General features: G+C 37.0%; 1 protein-coding gene across 1 annotated transcript; it reads right to left on the bottom strand.

Moving 5' to 3' along the window:
- Positions 1-17,233: 17,233 nt before the first annotated feature.
- Positions 17,234-18,278, bottom strand: LOC145002126 (fasciclin-like arabinogalactan protein 11). The gene has a single exon (XM_078961419.1). It carries the CDS (start codon positions 18,210-18,212, stop codon positions 17,451-17,453), a length of 762 nt encoding a protein of 253 aa, XP_078817545.1. The 5' UTR covers positions 18,213-18,278; the 3' UTR covers positions 17,234-17,450.
- Between the last annotated feature and the right edge of the window lie 1,582 nt (positions 18,279-19,860).

The raw sequence follows: 19,860 nt of genomic DNA, 5'->3' as shown, positions 1-19,860 counted from the left end.
ATAGTGCTTGTGGTAGGGTGGATGTGGGGATAATGGCAGTGGTGGGGGGGCAAGGGGCAGTGGTGGTGTCGATGATTGCGATGGTAGTGGTGGTGGCAGCGATGGCAACGGGGTGGCGGAGTGGTGGTGATGATAGTGCTGGTGACAATTGTGGTAGTGGTGGTGATGGCAACGGTGGTACTAATGATGGGAGAGTGGTAGTGGTGATGGTGATTGTGGTAGTGGTGTTGGTTGTGTGTGTGTAATGTAACGCCTCATTTCTGATATGTGATTTAAATAAAGTATTTTCATTTCTTAAGGGGTACTCGACGAGTCTATAGCCGACTCGTCAAGTAGAGATGGGATGATCATGCAAATTGAGTTAGCTACTCGACGAGTCCATACGCTAGGACTCGGCGAGTCCGCCTGTCTGGATGAAGCCCTAATTTTAAGGGTTTGCACCCTATTTAAACGCATTAATGCGCCCCAACCTCGCCTCCATCACCCTCAGAGCATCCTTTACCGAACCCTAGCCCCCTTAAAGAGTGTGTGGGTGATTGTTACTTTGTGAAGGAAATTTTGGAGCAAGTAGAAGAAGGAGAAGGTTGAAGAGTTCAAGGAAGAGGAAGTAGATCCAGAACACACTCACTTGTGGTCATTTTTCTGGTAATAAAGTCTCCATCTTGCTTATTGATCTAGTAGATCTTGTTTGTCCCCAAATTGTTGCTTTTAAGTCCAAAAACCCCAAATCCTTTGTGATAAAGCCTGATGATCGGGTTACACTTCAGATCTGGACCCTCATTGCATTCTAGAAGTGTAAAGTTTCAATTATGGTCGTGATTGAGGTTCCTTTTGAGCTTGGAACCCAATTAAGAGCCTATATTTTGCATTTGAAGCCTTTAAAGCCATGCATGCACGTAAAGTTTGCAACTTTACATGATAAGCATGCCCTAGAAGCTTGGATCTGTGATTTGGAGTCGCTGCATGGCTCAAATCAAGTATGTATGGAAAAAGGACTGAATGGACTCAGCGAGTCGCAAGGGTGACTCGGCGAGTCATATGAAGATAGCCATGTACTCGACGAGTTGGATGAGCAACTCGGCGAGTCCGATGAAGATTGCCTTAGACTCAACGAGTTGTTCATACAACTCGGCGAGTCGGATGAGTTTTTCCGATTAAAGTAGAGTTTGAGAGAAAAAGCTTCATTCATTTTTAGTTACACGTGAAGTTAGCAACTTTACGTGCTCAGAGGGTCCCAGGAGCTTAGATCTTCGAGTCGGATGGGGTCTGTGTTTTTTGGGGTTGGTGTGTTTGTTTGGTTGTGTGTGTATGTTTGTGGGTTTATGTGTGTATGTGTTTGTGGGGGTTGGTGTGGGTGTGTACGCATGTATGTGTGTTTATGGGGATTGGTGTGTGTAGGGGGTGGGGGTGGGTTTGGTAGTGAGTGTGTATAGGTAGGGGTGTGATGGGTTGGAGGTGTTAAGGCAATGTTAGGCAGAGGTGAATGGGGTAAGAGTGGGTGTGTATTTATATTTTAGAAAAAAATTGGAATTAGAAAATATGGAAAACAATGATTATCGGTTTTCTAAAAATTTCAACTTCTTTGTAATTTTAGAAATGGAAAAATTTTATTTTCCATAAAAAAATTTAGAAAAATAGACGAACTAAATGCATTTTCAAAATTCTCATTTTTCTCGGAAATTTTTTCCAGAAAACGACTAATTTTCCGCATCTAAACACACACATACGGTTTTTTTTTTTTTTTTTTTTTTTTTTTTTTTTTTTTAGAGATGTCTCTTTTTATTATATTTATAAACAATAATAGTTATTTTTATTGTTTGTAAACGTAACAATCATAAAAGTGGTTTAATGTTTTTTTTAGTTATAAATTATATATTTACTGTTTTTCAAACTTGTACAACCCTTTAGTTTTGTTGGTTTCATTTTGGGTAAAACCTACTTTTGGTCAAAATCCAATTGTTATGTTGCCCAAATATCATCAAAAAACTAAAGTATAGTTTTTAAACGACAAACGGACAATAAATCTATTAAACTTTATAACTTAAAGTTTAAGACGGGTAATCACACTTATACGACGGTTTGGATAGAACAAATAAACAGTTAGTCTAGTAATTTTATAACTTAAAGTTTAAGACGTGTAATCACACTTAAAGAACAAACGAACAATAAAATCTAGTAAACCTCGTTTTGTTGGTTTCACTTTGGGTAAAACCTGGTTTTGGTCAAAATACAATCATTATGCTGCCTAAATATTGTCAAAAAACTAAAGTATAGTTTCTAAACGACAAACGAACAATAAATCTTGTAAACTTTATAACTTAAAGTTTAAGATGGGTAATCACATTTATAGGATGGTCTCGAGTCAACGAATGAACAATTATTCTTCTAATTTTATACCTTAAAGTTTAAGACGGGTAATCACACTTATATAACGGTTTAACGGTTTGGACCGAACGAATCAAGGATTAGTCTAGTAACTTTATTTACTTAAAGTTTATGACATGTAATCACACTTGTAACAAAAGATAAGTGTCGACATACTATTTAAGTAAAATAAATACATAATAATATATGACACAAACTTTTATTGTTTACAAACTTTCATTTCATAACTTAATCGATATAAATAGTACACTCACTTGTACGACATTACAAGCTTTAAAAGACTTAAGTCACATAGACGTAAACACTACACACACGAGTATAGGGTTACAAGCATGTATACACATAAGTAAGGTAAGTACTTATACTCTTTATTTTTATACTTTCTGGTTAGAAAAAGTACACTTTTTATAAAAGCTGGTTAACCAGTCAAAATTTTATAAAAATATTTTTGGTTATAAAAGTACAATGTGTTAAAACATGTAGAATTCATCAACTTTATGTTTATGTATCTTTAAAACACATGTATTCTTAGGATCATAAGAAATTAGAAGAACATGCATGTTGAAGACCTCTTGAACTTTTGATATTTGCATTGTATTCCGCATGCATTTAATTTTCGATAATGTACTTTTAGACAACGCCAATGTAAAATTTATTTCGATAATAAAAGAAGTTTATATTTTGTATTGTTCAATAACTGTAATCCATGACTATGTCGCACAACCCATCGTTTCCGCCACCTACCAACCGGGGGTGTGACATTAACCCTAACAATGTTTTGTGGGTTTTCCTTTCTCAAAAAATTGAGACAATAGTTTTTTTATTATGTAAGAAGTTGTGAGTACATAATCACACCAAAATTCTATTGGAAGGGGTGATTGAAATCTTAGTGCTCTAGCCACCTCAAGTATATGTCTATGCGTGTGTTCTACCAAATCATTATGCTGTGGCGTGTAAGGATACAATGTTTCTAATAGAATACCATGTTCCATGAATAATTCCAACATATAGATTTAAACTCTGAACAATTATTAGTTTGTAGTCTTTTTATTTGTTAAACTAAGTGTAAATCATGTAGTAAAACAATGTGATAAAATGTGCATCTTTGATTTACTATTCATTTTGTATACCCAAACTCATGTTGTAAAACAATGTGAGAAAACGTGCATCTTTTTATTTACTTTTCATTTTGTATACCTAAACTCCACGACTATGATCATTAACTATAGAAAAAAATAATGAAAGCTATCTAACGAAGCATGTTGGTAATGACCCTCAATATCCACGTGAATTAATTCAAATCATTCAACCATTTTTGTAAAGGTAATAATAAGTGGTTCTCTAATTTGTTTTTCTCGAATGCATGAGTAACAAAAATGGTTGTAAATACCTAGATTATCTAGTGTTCGTAGCTTTTTAAGGATTGTCTCTAGAGCATTACCCAATCTTCGATTCCAGAATTCTCGTTGAACCAAAATTTACATTGTTACTCTTTTTTTCTTGAATGGAAAAATTGACATTGTCTTAACTATGCAAATCCCCAACCAACCAAATCTAATAACAATGCAAATCCTCAACCAAATCTAATAACTATGCAAATCCCCAACCAAAAAACCCAGCGACGGGTGACTATCTAGAATGGTAGACAACCAAATCTAATAACAATGCAAATCCCCAACCAACCAAGGTGACGTCGTAACTATGAGTTGTACCCATAGAAAATGAGTACTTAAGTCTCATGAAGGATGAATTGATCGTCTCATACAAATGTTGTGAACAAAGAAATCAAAGGTGGCAACATCAATGACAAATATAATGGGTAAGGTTGATCAACAAAACTCTATAGTTATTGGCATAGGTGCCAGTGAACACAACACACGTCTCCACAAAAAGCTCTATTGTCGCTGTTAAAACCCTATTGTTGCGACAAATAGTCACCTGTCGCCGCAAAAAGCCATCCTGATAGAAGTATCAACACCGACGACGCCTATAACTGTCAGATTTTGTCGACTTTTTTTCTATCACAACCTTCATTATCAGTGATTCTTCTGTCCATTAGCTATCTAAGTGACTCTCGAGTGATTTGTGTGTTTGATTTTGTGTATTAAGCTTTGTTGACCTTTAATTTCAGATTGTCATCACCACCACCAAAGCTGCCAGATTTTTTTACCATCCCCACAACACTACCACCATTCTGATTTCGTTCCACCACAGGTTCTATTCTATTTCATGAGGTATTCTAATCTAGTTCTTCATATTGTATGCATTTTGTATGTAGGTATGTAATGTGTATGATGTAAGCATATGAAATAGAATGCATAAATGTATGCAATGTGTATATATTAATATGTAATGTGTTTATATATGAATGGAAAAAATGAAAAAAAGTAGGATGCTATAATGGAAAAAATATAAAAAAAAAATGTATGATGCTATAATGAATATGCAATATATGTAGGAGGCATGTTTAACTGTATTTGTATGTATAATGTATGTAATGTGTGTATATATGTATCAATGTCCTTTTTATAAAGAACAATGTTGTAATGGAATAAAATAAAATAAAAAGTAGGATGCTATAATGAATATGTAATATGTCACACCCATGAACCAGAATGGTGGAAACGTCCGGGGTGGGTGACTTCATCTTGTAATTTCATAACAATGTATATAAATGAAACATAGTCACCATCATCATCATACATTCAAGATAACAACATACATGGTTTACAGCAATGTGTTTGTTCATAAAAATTACATCCCAAAATAACAAATGTATGATGAAACCAAAATACAACATCCATTCAAGTCAATAGCTGTAAAGAATCGACTCACTGTGTTCTTGAAAATACAAGTTATTTGAAAAGCAACATATAAAATGTTGGTGAGTCTATGAGCATGTTTGTATGAAAACTTTGTAGTAGTTTGTAAATCTCCAGAAAATCCAATATTTTCTTGTAAAAAAAAATAGTTTGTAAGTCTTGTTTCAAACCATGTATAATTGCATGTATATTCTTGGTTTAACTTATTTAAAAATATGTAGAGAGTGATTCCCGGAAAATCATATATTTTTTGTTTTATGAGAAATTGTAGCCTTAAACCCTAACACTAGAGTGACGTGGCTAGTTACAAAATAGTTGACACGGTGTTTGTACTTTGTAAAAAATGAGTGGTATGTATATTCAGTGTAAATCTTATAATAGTATTATTATTCTCTATGTGAGTCGTTTTAATCATACTAATAAGACGGGGTGCCTGTCTTGACGTTCTTCAGGCGTCCATTTCTAGGAAGATATTTGTCACCCTAGACTGACCTGTTTAGCTGTAGCGAGCAGCTCAGGTATGTGCAGACACCCCCATATAGATCTTTACACAAACTTCCGTTTTCCCTCCAGGAGACTCTGGTTATAACTAAAGGACTTACAGCGTACACTAAGTGGGTACCAGTGATGGAGTGTCTCACAAGAGCCTTAACAGAATTTATGCAAACATTGAGTTTCATTATTTAACATTATAAATAATGTTACTAGTGTATATTTTTGCCTACAAACCATAGGTGATAAAAATATAATCATTTTTAACGAAGGTGTCAAAATATCACATTGTTACTATTATTATCACTAATGGCTCAATTAACATAAACTTTGTCATCTAAAGCCCAATAAAAATAGAATTGTCGTATAGGGCCCAATTTTTAAATCATTATAAGAGGCCATTTTTTATTTAAAATATTCACAAATGGCCCAGTATTAACCTAAGTGTCAATAATGGTCCGTTATTATCAAGAATGTCGAATATGGCCCATTTTTACTAGAGTTGTCCAAAAATAGCCCATTTATACAAAAATATTCATTTAAGACCCATTTTTACTAAAATGCTCAAAAATGGCCCAAGTTTATTAAAAAGTCCATTTCCGACCCCTTTTATACTAAAATGTTCAATAAAGGCCCAAGATTATCAAAATATTCAAAATGATCCATATTTACCAAACAGACCCATTTTCGGCCCATTTTACTAAAATGGTCAAAAATGGCCCTTGGTTGTTTTTATGGCTGAAAATGGCCCCTTGTTAGTGAAAACTTCCATATATTTTTTCATTTTCAGGTTCTCATGCAAAAAATATGTTCAAAACATATTCTTGGACTAATTTTGTGTTATTTACCATGTATCAAGTGAAACAAGTTTCATTTAGGAGCTAGTTTTTATTTTTAACAACATTTTATGTTAACTAAGTCCAACATCTTGGGATTTAACCAAAAATCTTGAGTTCTTGACTCTTAGCATGGATTTCACAACATTTAACACACATATCATACAACACATGCACTGACAAGCAAATATACAAAGATCTACACAAGACATTGACTTGTATCCTCTCCCAAAAGAAAGAAAAGTTCGAAAATAGGGGTATGAAGCTCACCTTGGGGGCTTTTCGGTTTGAATAGGATGATGGAGGTGGTTTTCGACGTAGAGTGCTCCCTTGAAGAGGTTTTCGAAGTTGAGGGGCTCTAGAGAAGCATATGCACGAAAATAGAGTAGTTTGAGGGATAATCTTAATATAAGATGAAGTAAAACAACTTGAGTGTGAATATGAACTTACCAAGTTAATGATCTTTAAAGACACCTTCTTGAATACACACTCACAACTCACAACTTATAGAGGAATAGGATGAAGAAATTTTGAGAGTTGAGAGGAAATAAGATAGAGTGAGAGTTGAAAAATGAAATGAAGTAAGGATAGTGGTGGTGTGTTCGGCCTCATATAGAGAAAGAGAGGAGAGAGATAAGTGTATAGGAATATTTTGGACAAATCCTTCATGTCTAGTTTCATGGAGGGTAATGCATGGATGTATGAGATGTAAAATTGAGGCGGCATCATTTCTATCTAATGTATTCTTTTTATATATACATGAAGACCGATTAGACATAGGAGGGAAAAGGGAATGGGATTCGTTTTTCATGAATGGCTGAAACAGATCAAGCCCATTCCCATGTGAATTCAGGTTCGCGTTTGGCGCTCCATCGAACCTTCACAATCAGAATGTGACTTTTTTTGTGCGCTTTAATTCTCTGTCCATGATTTCAACTAGTTCTTCAATGAACACGAGATTCTCCTTAGACTCTAACTTTTTGAGTGGAACAATGAGGGTTTCGTCCGACAGGCATTTCTTCAGGTTTGACACGTGGAAGATGAGGTGTACGTTGCTGACCTCTTATGGTAGTTATAGCTTGTAAGCCACCAGACCGATCCAGGCAAGGATCTCGAATGGTCCAATGTATCATGGGTTTAACATTCCCCACTTTCCAAAACATATCATCCCTTTCCAAGGAGAGAATTTTAGTAGCACGTGATCACCTACTTGGAACTCCAACTGCTTTCGTCTTTTGTCTGCGTAGCTCTTCTGTCTATCCCGAGATGCTTGGAGTCGTGCCCTGATTTGGACAGTTTTCTCAGTTGTTTCACGAATGATCTCGGGTCCTATGAGGGTGCTGTTTGGTACTTGTCCCCTTTCCAGTTGGGTGTCTCCTACTTTAGCCCAACAAAGAGGTGATCTACATTTTCGACCGTATAATGCTTCGAAGGGAGCGACTTTAATGCTTGTGTGGTAGATATTATTGTAGGAGATTGCGATTAACGGCAAGTGAGTATCCCATGCCTTGCTAAAATCTATCACACAAGCTCAGAGCATATCTTCTAGTGTTTGAATGGTTCGCTCACTTTGGCCGTTGGTCTGGGGGTGGTAGGCAATACTCATATCAAGCTGGGTTCCCATTGCTTTCTGGAGTGACTGCCAAGATCATGAGGTGAATCTACTATCTCGGTCAGAGATGATAGATATCGTCACTCCATAAAGTCTCACCACCTCCTTTATGTAGATCCGTGTTAGTCTCTCCATTTTATATATTTCTTTTATTGGTAGGAAATGGGCGCATTTAGTCAACCGATCGATAATCACCCAGATGGTATCCAGACTGTCAACCGATTGAGGCAATTTGGTTATAAGATCCATGGTTATTCGTTCCCATTTCCACTCGGGTATCACTGGTTTTTGTAATAATCCTGAGGGCTTATGATATTCTACCTTAACCATTGTGCAAGCCAAGCACTTGCTCATGTAGGTGGCAATCTCCATTTTCATGTTCGACCATCAATATTGTTGTTTGATATCCAGGTACATCTTATCAGAACCCAGATGGATGGATTACCATGTCTTGTGCGCGTCATTCATGACTACATCTCTGAACCCTCCAAATTTTGGGATCCAGATCCGGTCCATGAGATAGTGTGCTTCGTCCTCCTTGGTTGTGAGATTCTTGTCCATCCCACGTAAAGCTTCATTTTCAGCGTTCTCTTGCTTTAAGGCTTCTAGTTGAGCCTCTTTGATTTGTAAAGACAAGTGATAATGGACGGTCATTGTCAATGTTTTACTTGGCGGCCCAAGTATTCCTTTCTGCTTAAGGCATCGACCACCATGTTAGCCTTGTCGGGATGGTACTTGATCTTATATTGATAGTCATTGAGCAGCTCGACCCATCTTTGCTGCCTCATGTTTAATTCCTTTTGGTTTAGAATGTGTTGGAGACTTTTATGGTCTATGTAAATTGTGCACTTTGTCTCATAGAGAGATAGTGCCTCCAAATTTTCAAAGCAAAGACCACTGCTGCTAGCTCGAGGTCGTGGGTAGTATAATTCACCTCGTAGCTTTTCAGTTGTCTGGACGCATACGCAATCACCTTTCCACGCTGCATTAGTACACAACCCAAAGCTTGGCTGGAAGCGTCACAATACACTACAAAATCTTCCATTCTCATTGGCAGAGTCAAGACTGAAGCACTGCAGAGGGCCTTCTTCAGATTTTGGAAAGAAACTTCTTGTTTTGCATCCCAGTTAAAGGGTACGCCTTTTTGGGTGAGAGCGGTGAGGGGCTTGGCGATCTTGGAGAATTATGAATGAACCTTCGGTAATAACTGGCGAGGCTCAAGAATTTCCTGATCTTCGTTGGCGTCCTTGGGGTTGCCCAACCCTCAATGGCTTTGATCTTAGATGGGTCTACATGTATCCATTCTTCACTGACTATGTTCCCCATGAAATCCACCATGCGAATCCAAAACTTGCATTTGGAGAATTTTGCGTACACCTTCTCTGCCCTTAGAGTTTCCAAGACTTGCCTTAGATGTTGACTGTGTTCTTCTTTACTTCATTAATAAACGAGTATGTCATCGATGAAGACGATTACAAAGTTGTTGAGGAATGGTCAGTAGATTCGATTCAAGAGGTCCATAAATGTTGCAGGTGCATTCGTTAGAACGAAAGGCATTACCACGAACTCAAAATGTCTGTAGAAGGTTCGGAAGGAAGTTTTGGGGATATCTTTTTCTCGAACCTGTAGTTGGTGATATTTGGACCTTAGATCTATCCTGGAAAAGTAACTGGCTCCTTGAAGATGGTCGAATAGATCATCAATCTGAGGGAGCAGGTATCGATTCACGATAGTGAGCTTGTTTAACTCCTGATAATCGATGTACATTATGAAAGATCCATCCTTCTTCTTGGCAAACAAGACCGGAGCTCCCCAAGATGAGAAGCTTAGTCTTATAAATCCTTTGTCTAGGATTTTGCTTAATTGCCTTGATAACTCTTGTATTTCCGCAGGGGCTAACTTATAGGGTGACTTGGCAATTGATGTGGCTCCAAGTATCAGGTCAATCCAAAATTCGACCTGTCTCTCGGTTAGTATCCACGAGAGATCTTCTGTAAATACCTCTAGAAAGTCGCACACCTCTGGAATATCGTTGATGTTCTTTTCCTCTTTCTGTTTGTCCACCATGTGGGCTAGAAACACATGATTTTTCTTGTGCGGGCACTTTTGTGCCTTGATGCATGATATGAGACGAAGGTTTGCGCCAGGTTTATCTCCGTAAATAATTAATGTTCTGTTGATGGGTAAATGAAGGCGAACGGCCTTCTTGTGTCACATAATATCGGTATGGTGGGGGCTTAATCAGTCCATACCGATAATCACATCAAAACTTCGAATATTAACCGACATCTGGTCGATTGAAAATGAGTGGTTATTTAGTGTTAGTGTTCAACCTATGTAAATGTCTTTGGTTGTTTTGGTCTTCCCATTAGCCATCTCCACCGTGAAGGCTTCGCTTAGCTTTCTGTGTTTTTGATTTAGTAGTTGTTTGAATTTATGACTTATGAAACTCCGCTCAACCCCACTATCGAATAAAATGCATGCGTAAGTGTTGTTGAGGGGAAATGTACTAGTGACTACAATCGGATCTTGTACCGCCTTACCCTGCCCCAATGTTAGGACCCTACCGGATCCCCCGACACCCTTGTTGTTGGATTTTGGATAATTTCGCTTGATATGGCAGCCTCCCCACATCCGTAACACATGCGGTTGGCCCCAACATTGTTGGGTTGAGGGTGGTTTTGTTGAGGAGGCACTCTGCAATACCGGGCAGTATGCCCTTTTGTATTGCAGTTTGTACATTATAAGTCCTTGCACACCCCGATATGATGGACACTACACTCGTCACACTTTGGGTGGGAGCCTGCATAGGGCCTTGTAGGTGCTGGGGTGGTTGTAGTGGTTGCATCTGGGGTTTGTATGACCTGAGTGGTAGCAACGTGAACTACTACCGTTTGCTGCTTCTTAGAAGAATCTGAAGCTTGTCCCCCTTTTCTTTTACTTCCTTATTCATCTTGTTGCTGCCTTCCTTCTTGGTCTCTGCATCTGTAGTCTTGGTGCCCTTCTTGTTCCTATGATCATACACCTTTTGCGCCAGGCGCTTTGCACTATCGAACATTTCAAGGTTGGAAACAATCACGTTTCCCTGAATTGGAGGAGTTAACCCCCAAATAAAGCGTTCAATTTTCTTGCCTCGGAGGTTATCATCACTGGGCATAGGAGTGACAGCTCACTCAACCTAGCAATATAGGCTTCAACATCAGAGTTTTGTACAATAAGGTTCCAGAGTTCTTGTTCAAGCTTTTGTAATTCCCCATGAGGGCAGTACTCAACCAACATCATTGTCTTGAGATCCTCCCAAGACATAACGTTTGCAACTGGAAGAGTTAAGGCCTTGACATGTCCATTCTACCATTGTAAAGCCCGATCGGCAAACGTACATGCAACAAACCTCACATTGCTTTCTTCCGAAAAATCACAAATTTCAAAGATGGATTCAGTTTTCTCAAACCAACGTGTTAAGGGTACCACTCCACCGTTTCCGTTGAAAGTTCTGGGTTTCGCATTGGTAAAATCTTTATAGGTGCATGTTCTTGTAGGTCCTTGATTGACTCCATAGTTGGAGCTTCCCGTTCCCTGACCATTGCCACCCTCGTTGTTACCGTTCTGGATGTGAGCCAATGTTGCAGTAACTGCAGCTGATACTACTGCCTGGAATGCCACAGAGTTTATCTCCGGCAGAGAAGACGGTGGTGGCGGTGTTGTCGTGAGATCCTCCCAACATCATTGTCTTGAGATCCTCCCAAGACATAACGTATGCAACTGCAAGAGTTAAGGCCTTGACATGGCCATTCCACCATTGTAAAGCCCGATCGGCAAACGTACATGCAACAAACCTCACATTGCTTTCTTCCGGAAAATCACAAATTTCAAAGATGGATTCAGTTTTATCAAACCAGTGTGTTAAGGCTACCACTCCACCGGTTCCGTTGAAAGTTTTGGGTTTCGCATTGGTAAAATCTTTATAGGTGCATGTTCTTGTAGGTCCTTGATTGACTCCATAGTTGGAGCTTCCCGTTCCCTGACCATTGCCACCCTCGTTGTTACCGTACTGGATGTGAGCCAATGCTGCAGTAACTGCAGCTGATACTGCTGCCTGGAATGCCGCAGAGTTTATCTCCGGCAGAGGAGACGGTGGTGGCGGTGTTGTCGTGTTGGTGTTTCTAGGAACATACATTTGAGGCATCTTCTGTCATGGAGCAGAAGGATGGTGAGTACATGATTGTTTTTTATTCCATTATTGACTAGCGGTTGCAGTGATTCGATTTGTGCATATAAGTGAAATCATACAATGTGAAGAAATAATGAGAATAGAAAACATAGCTGATAACAACATCACAAATAAAACACACACTTGTTTCATTATTGATAAAAGTTTAGTACATGTTATGTGGAAATTTGGCCTTTATAAGGCCTACAATACATGGGATAAAAGTCAAATAGCATAATAACCCCATCAAGTAGTGTAATCAATTAATCGAGGGGTTAACCCTACATACACAAAGTAAAAAGGAAAAGGAGATCACATCAGGAGAAAGTGGTGGATAAGATGGGTCCTACTCACGGCGGGAGGTCTCCGGTGGTGCTAATGATGAAGTGGATACTGGAGCCTGGCTAACTGGCGCTTGGTGACACACATCTTGGCTTCTAATGCCACATGTCGCTCCTGGTAGTCTCTCACTACCTCCTAAGTCTACCTCTCGTCCGTCCACGACTGCCCTCATCTGGTTCATCTGATCGGCGGTGTCCTGGACATGATTGTCGATATCTCGAGTCCTCCTGACCATCACGGGGAGGGTGCAGTCCGCAGGCCCTCCATGGCTAAGATCGAAAAATCCCCTGATGTCTTTTCCATTGCCAAAGGTCGTGAGCCCATGGAGGCGTAGGGCCATTGGGGCCCATCCGATGCGCTGGCACCCGTGCCATGAAAAGCGGATTGATGACTTCGGACTCTGTATCTGAGCCATCTTCCTCGATGTCATCGTAACCAACATCCAGCTTACCCTCCTTAAAGTCTACCTCCGGTGCTTTAGGCTCCACTTCCAACTCCTCTGGGTCTTCCTCTAGTTCTTCCTCAAGCCATCCCCCATTCCCCTGATTGGGGAAGTATGGATCTCTGGGAAGATGGGAACCAATCATAGTTTGTAAGTCTTGTTTCAAATCATGTATAATTGCATGTGTATTCTTGGTTTAACTTGTTTGAAAATGTGTAGAGAGTGATTCCCATAAAATCCTGTATTTTCTGTTTTATGAGAAATTGTGGCCTTAAACCCTAAGACCGGAGTGGTGTGGCTAATCTCAAAATAGTCGACACAAAGTTTGTACTTTGTAAAAAAAATGAGTGGTATGTATATTCAGCGTAAATCTTATAATAGTATTGTTATTCTCTACGTGAGTCGTTATAACCATACTAATATGGCGGAGTGTCTGTCTTGACGTTCTTCAGGCGTCAGTTTCTGATAAGATATACCTTAGACTAACATGTGTAGCTGTACTGAGCAACTCAAGTGTGGGGCGTCACCCCCGTATAGATCTACACACAAACTCCTGTTCTCCCTCTAGGAAACTCTGGTTATAACTACAGGACTTACAATGTACACTAAGTGGGTACCATAAAAGAGTGTCTCACAATAGCCTTAACAGAATTTACGCAAACATTAAGTTTCATTATTTAATGCTATAAATAATGTTACTAGTGTATATGTTTTACTACAAACCATAGGTTATAAAAATATAATCATTTTTATCGAAGGTGTCAAAATATCACATTGTTACTATTATTGTCACTAATGGCCCAATTAACATAAAATTTGTCATCTAAAGCCCAATAAAAACAGAATTGTCGTATGGGGTCTAATTTTTAGCCAAATTATTGTAAGAGGCCCATTTTTATTTAAAGTATTCACAAATAGCCCAATATTATCTAAAGTGTCAATAATGGCCCGTTATTATCAAGAATGTCGAATATGGCCCATTTTTACTAGAGTTGTCCAAAAATAACCTATATATTTACAAAAATACTCATTTAAGGTCCATTTTTCTTAAAATGCTCAAAAATGGCCCAAGTTTATTAAAAATCCCATTTTTAGCCCCTTTTATACTAAATTGTTCAATAAAGGCCCAAGTTTATCAAAATGTTCAAAAATGATCCATATTTAAAAAACAGGCCCATTTTACTAAAATGGTAAAAAAATCTCCCTTGGTTGTTTTATGGCCAAAAATGACCCCTTATTAGTGAAAACTTCCATATTTTATCATTTTTCATGTTCTTATGCCAAAAATATGTTTAAAACATATTCTTGGACTTCTTTGTGATATATACCATGCATAAAGTGAAACAAGTTTCATTTAGGAGCTAATTTTTTATTTTTACCAACAGTTTATGTTAACTAAGTCCAACATCTTGGGATTTAACCAAAAATCTCGAGTTCTTGACTCTTAGCATGGATTTCACAACATTTAACACACATATCATACAACACATGCACATACAAGCAAATATACAAAGATTTACACAAGACTTTGACTTGTATCCTCTACCAAAAGAAAGAAAAGTTCGAAAATAGGGGTATGAATCTCACCTTGGCGGCTTTTTCGGTTTGAAGAGGAAGATGGAGGTGGTTTTCGGCCTAGAGTGCTCCTTTGAAGAGGTTTTTGAAGTTGAGGGGCTCTAGAGAAGCATATGCACGAAAATAGAGTAGTTTGAGGGATAATCTTAATATAAGATGAAGTAAAAAAACTTGAGTGTGATTATGAACTTACCAAGTTAATGATCTTCGAAGAAACCTTCTTGAACACACACTCACAACTCATAACTTATAGAGGAATGGGATGATTAAATTTTAAGAGTTAAGAAGAAATGAGACAGAGTGAGAGTTGAAAAATGAAATGAAGTGAGGATGGTGGTGGTGTGTTCCGCCGCATATAGAGAAAGAGAGGAGAGAGATAAGTGTGTAGGAATATGCTGGACAAATCCTTCATGCCTAGATGCATGGAGGGTAATGCATGGTTGTAAGAGATGTAAACTTGAGGTGGCTTCATTTTTATCTAATGTACTCTTTCCCTTTATATATATATATATATATATATATATATATATATATATATATATATATATATATATATATATATATATATATATATATATACACATGAAGACCGATCAGACCTAGGAGGGAAAAGGGATTGGGTTTCGTTTTTCATGAATAGCCGAAAACACATCAAGCCCATTAGGAGTTTTCGTGTTCTTGGGCTTGGCTTGGGCCCAAGGAAGGTTTCAGCCCCATAATAGCTCCAAAGTAAATGGACTAGGCCCAATAAAGATTTTTGACCCATTAGGGTCCACATATGGGTTTTCAGTCCAATAGAAATAAGTGGTAGGTTGTTTATCCCAATAGGACCCATTAGAAGGTTTAATAATAAAATGCGACCCATTAAAGCCTAATAAGAATTGTCACTGCCCAATAAGGGTCTTGTGGCCCAATACGGTATTAAATAAAGGTTTTTGGGTCAACTATAGCCCAATGGTGGGTTTTCGGCCCAAAAGAACCAAGTTGAGAGGTTATCGGCTCATTAGGGCCCAATAAGAAAATTTTGATCCATTAAGAGGTTTGGACCGAGAAAACTTCGGTTAAAGCCTAAAGTTGAGGGATCATAGCATATTAGGTTAGGTTTTTGGGCTATACGAGGAAGTTTCGCCTTGAAACAAAATTTTGGATGTATAAACTTGTATAGTATTGAAATTAACTTATACTACACATAGTGTCTCTTAGTTACACAAAGAAACTGTTTGTACATGGATAGGAAACGTAGCTGTAAAATGCTAGTTGTGACATAATATGTGTAGGATATATGTTTAAGTGTATTTTCTCTATATTGTAATGTGTATGATGTATGGAAAACTGTATGTTTAATGAATATATATATATATATATATATATATATATATATATATATATATATATATATATATATATATAATTGAAAAAAGAGTAGGATGCAATAATGGAAAGAATGAAAAAAAAAATTATGATGCTATATTGAATATGCAATATGTATGTTTAATGGTATTTGTATGTATAATGTGTGTATTTATGTATGTAAGGTATGTATATATGTATCAAGGTCTTTTGTGGAAAATACAATTCTATAATGGAAAAAATAGTTACGTAATTTGGGAAGTACAATGCTATATTGGAAATAAATGAAAAAAAAAGTTTGTATATTTGTATGCAACTTGGAAAGTACAATGCTATAATGGGAAAAATGAAAAAAAAAAAGTTTGTTTATTTGTATGCAACTTAGAAAGTACAATGTTATAATGGAAAAAAAAAAAAATAGTTTGTACTTTACAATGTTCTAAAAGAAATTTTATAGTTTGGTAATTTTTTAAAAATACAATGTTATAATCGAAAATTGAAAAAAAAGTACCATGCTATAATATATATGCAATATTGTGTATGATGTATGTTTAAGTGTATTTGGAAAGTAGAATGGTATAATTATATGTTGATTATAGTTTGATATGTTAGTATTTTGTATTTTGGTAATTTTTGGAAAGTATAATTCTATTATGATATGTTGGTAATATATTTTGTTTTCTTTGCAGTTTGAAATGCTGCAAACAATGCTAAAAGACTAGGCCTATTGTGCGACACTCGAAGACTAATTTCGATCATTGCCGTCGCGAAATGAAAATGAGGGGAGTGACGAGGACGAGTAGCTATTTTTTAAGGATTTATGAAATGTTTTATTTGAGTTAGTATTAAATGTAGTTAATGTTTCAAACAATTTTGCAAAATTAAGCTTCGTGACAGTTTTTATATATGTTGTATTGTTTTTTTATAATTTTATTGTTAAATAAAAAAAAATATACTTTAGCAGCAATACCTTTACCCTCAACATCTAAGTACTATTGGCGACAGAGAGCATTGCCGGCGTTTCTTGATTCCATCTTAATGCCTCAATCTTTTCCTTCTATAATTTTTGCATAGAAAGGAGCACCCGATCATCAAACACATACATGTTTTAGCTTTTCTTTAAAAAAATACTGAAAATACATACATATTTTGATAAAGACCAACAACTGAAAACGAAAAAAAAATCTCTGAACTTCAATTAATCGTACATAATACATACCGAGTAAAATTCAATGACAAAATGGATGACATAGGTTGTAATTATTCAAAAAGCACGCATCGCACTATATAACCACATTAACCCATGTCACCTTAGTAAAAAAAATCATTCCAAAAGTAGGCCCAATTCCTTCTTCCGATCAGTCATCATCTTCCCCGTTTATTTTCACAAACAGATCAAGGCGATGAACAAGATCACTCCAACGGACCCCACGATCAAGCCACGCACATGCCCGCCAAAACCAACCGCACCGGAGGCATCAGCGCTAGGAGAACTATCATCAGTTGCCGGAGTATCGTCATCAGCGCCAGATTTCTTCTTTTTTGCAGGTGCCGGAGCCGGAGCCGGAGACTGTGGACCAAACATGCTCATGGGTAACAACACTTGGTCCACTTGATACACGGCAAGTGAACCGTCAGTGTAGAGAGTATTGGACACCGTCGTATCCATCACACCGGTTGTCACATTCACTTGGTTGCCGGAGCTGGTTATATTCAACGGAAACTTATTGCTGGCACTGTCTCCGGCCTGTGTTCTTAACGGATTACTAATAGTCTGAAACTGTGAAGTCGTGAGGTACTGCGGAAGGACATGAAACTGCAACAACTGAACTTTCTGTTGATCAGAGAGAGAATTTAGGGTTCCGGATTTGAGGGCAGAGAAAGCATTATCAGTTGGAGCAAACACTGTCATTCCCTGGTTGGAGTTATTGAGTTGTGTGTTGATTTGATCACCCACTTGTGTAAGTTTAAAGAGGCGAATGAGGGTGGTGAATTGGCCGGCTTTTTCAAGGATCTTGGTGATGTTGGTGGGGCCTGATGGTGCTGGCGCCGGAGCTTGAGCTACGGTGGTGGTGGTGATGATGCATTGAAGGATGAATAGTAGCAAGAGTTTGCATATAGGAGATGATTGAAGATTTGTAGACATTTTTCAAGAAAGTGAAAGGTGAGATCTTGAAAATGTGAGATGGAGGTGAGCGTGGTGTGTGGCATGTAGGGGTTTTATGGGGGTGGATGGATGTGATAGTTTGGTGAAATGGGGTTGTTTTGGCTGGAAATGTTACTATTTGAGTTGGTGGTACGTAACGATTTTAGTTAGATTAATTGGCAACTTCAGTGACAGGGCATTTATCGAAATCTTCTTTTTGGAAATGATAAGTTTATAGGTCATTCTTCTTTTTAATGATGACTTTATTTTAAGTTTGTTACTGTGTTGATCGTTGAGTTTTCCATGTTGATAACTGAGACTTTAGATGACCTGTTTGTGTATGTTGTGCATGTGGTGATAAAGAAACCGTGATTTATTACCATTTTGTTGAAATGAATAATAAACTAATTAAATATAAATAGGTTAGTAAACAATGTAAGCAGTGATTTAATTAAGGATACATGACATTGTAGGATAAAACACATTTCTATCTTTAATTACAAGTAGTATAGCTGTATAGCTCTAGAGGCTAATCTTTTATACGAATGGAAGTGCTTAAATATATTACTCATTAGATCGTTGTATTGCATTAAATCAGGTTTTTTTAGGTCAATATGCTTCTTTAAACCATTACATTTTTAATAATGACAAACTGGAGTTATATTATTATTAGATCGTTGTATTGCATGAAAGTGATGTTTTGACTTTTATCTCTTCAACTTAAATGAAGGTAAATATTAATCAAAACATATTGTTTTTAAATGGATTAATCAAAACCATAAAAGAATCCCCCCCACCCCCCACAAAAAAAAAAAAAAAATATGGGTAGAATATATATATATATATATATATATATATATATATATTATACTTTGAGAAAACAATACTCAAGAGGTTTTTAAGGGTAATGAAAGATGAGGTACAATGACAGGGTGTAGTTTGCTTAGGAAGGTAGGAAAAAACACTAGCTATCATATCAAAATGGGGTCGGGCAGGGTAGAGTGGGCTGTGCTTGCTAACTTAAACTAAAAGCTATTGTCACATTTGATCATAATACCCCAGTTATATTTTGGTTCATTACTTTGTTTTCACATGATATATAAGAGGTTACAAATCGAAAGTATTGAATTAATTAACAGCAGGAATAGAACATCATAGTTAATTTAGGCGACATTTAATGTGCAAATGTCGTATTTTTATTATGAAGTAATGCTTGAGAAAGTTTGGATACTCCATAATTTAGGTGAATTCAACGTATATTATCAATTACCTTGTCTTAACATCGGATTTGACAATAGAAAATTCAATATACAACCATATGTCGACATGTCCTCATTACAACCAATATTAATACCGATGTTACATCAAAGTAAGTATTATGTTTACAAATGAGAATAATCATCCATCTAATAAGCATTAAAAAGAGTAATGTAATGTCCTCCAATCCTGGAACATGATAAATAATTCTATAATAAAAATCTACAACCCATTTATGAAAAAAAGTTCATTACCCTTTTATATAATATTATATATCAGAGTAATGTACGTCTCAACTGAACCAAAATACATATCAGCTACACTAGTCTATAGTCTATACATATGTGCATAAACAATCCTTATAATATTCCCTAGTAAAGCTTTGTCTTCC

The sequence above is a fragment of the Lactuca saligna genome, chromosome 6 (assembly GCF_052625555.1).
Source record: "Lactuca saligna cultivar CGN05327 chromosome 6, ASM5262555v1, whole genome shotgun sequence".
Lineage (NCBI taxonomy): Eukaryota > Viridiplantae > Streptophyta > Magnoliopsida > Asterales > Asteraceae > Lactuca > Lactuca saligna.
This window is presented reverse-complemented; position numbering and strand designations above follow the sequence as displayed.

What these genes read in the sequence shown, in the direction of transcription:
- LOC145002126 (XM_078961419.1), bottom strand. Translation starts at nt 18,212, where the DNA reads ATGTCTACAAATCTTCAATCATCTCCTATATGCAAACTCTTGCTACTA.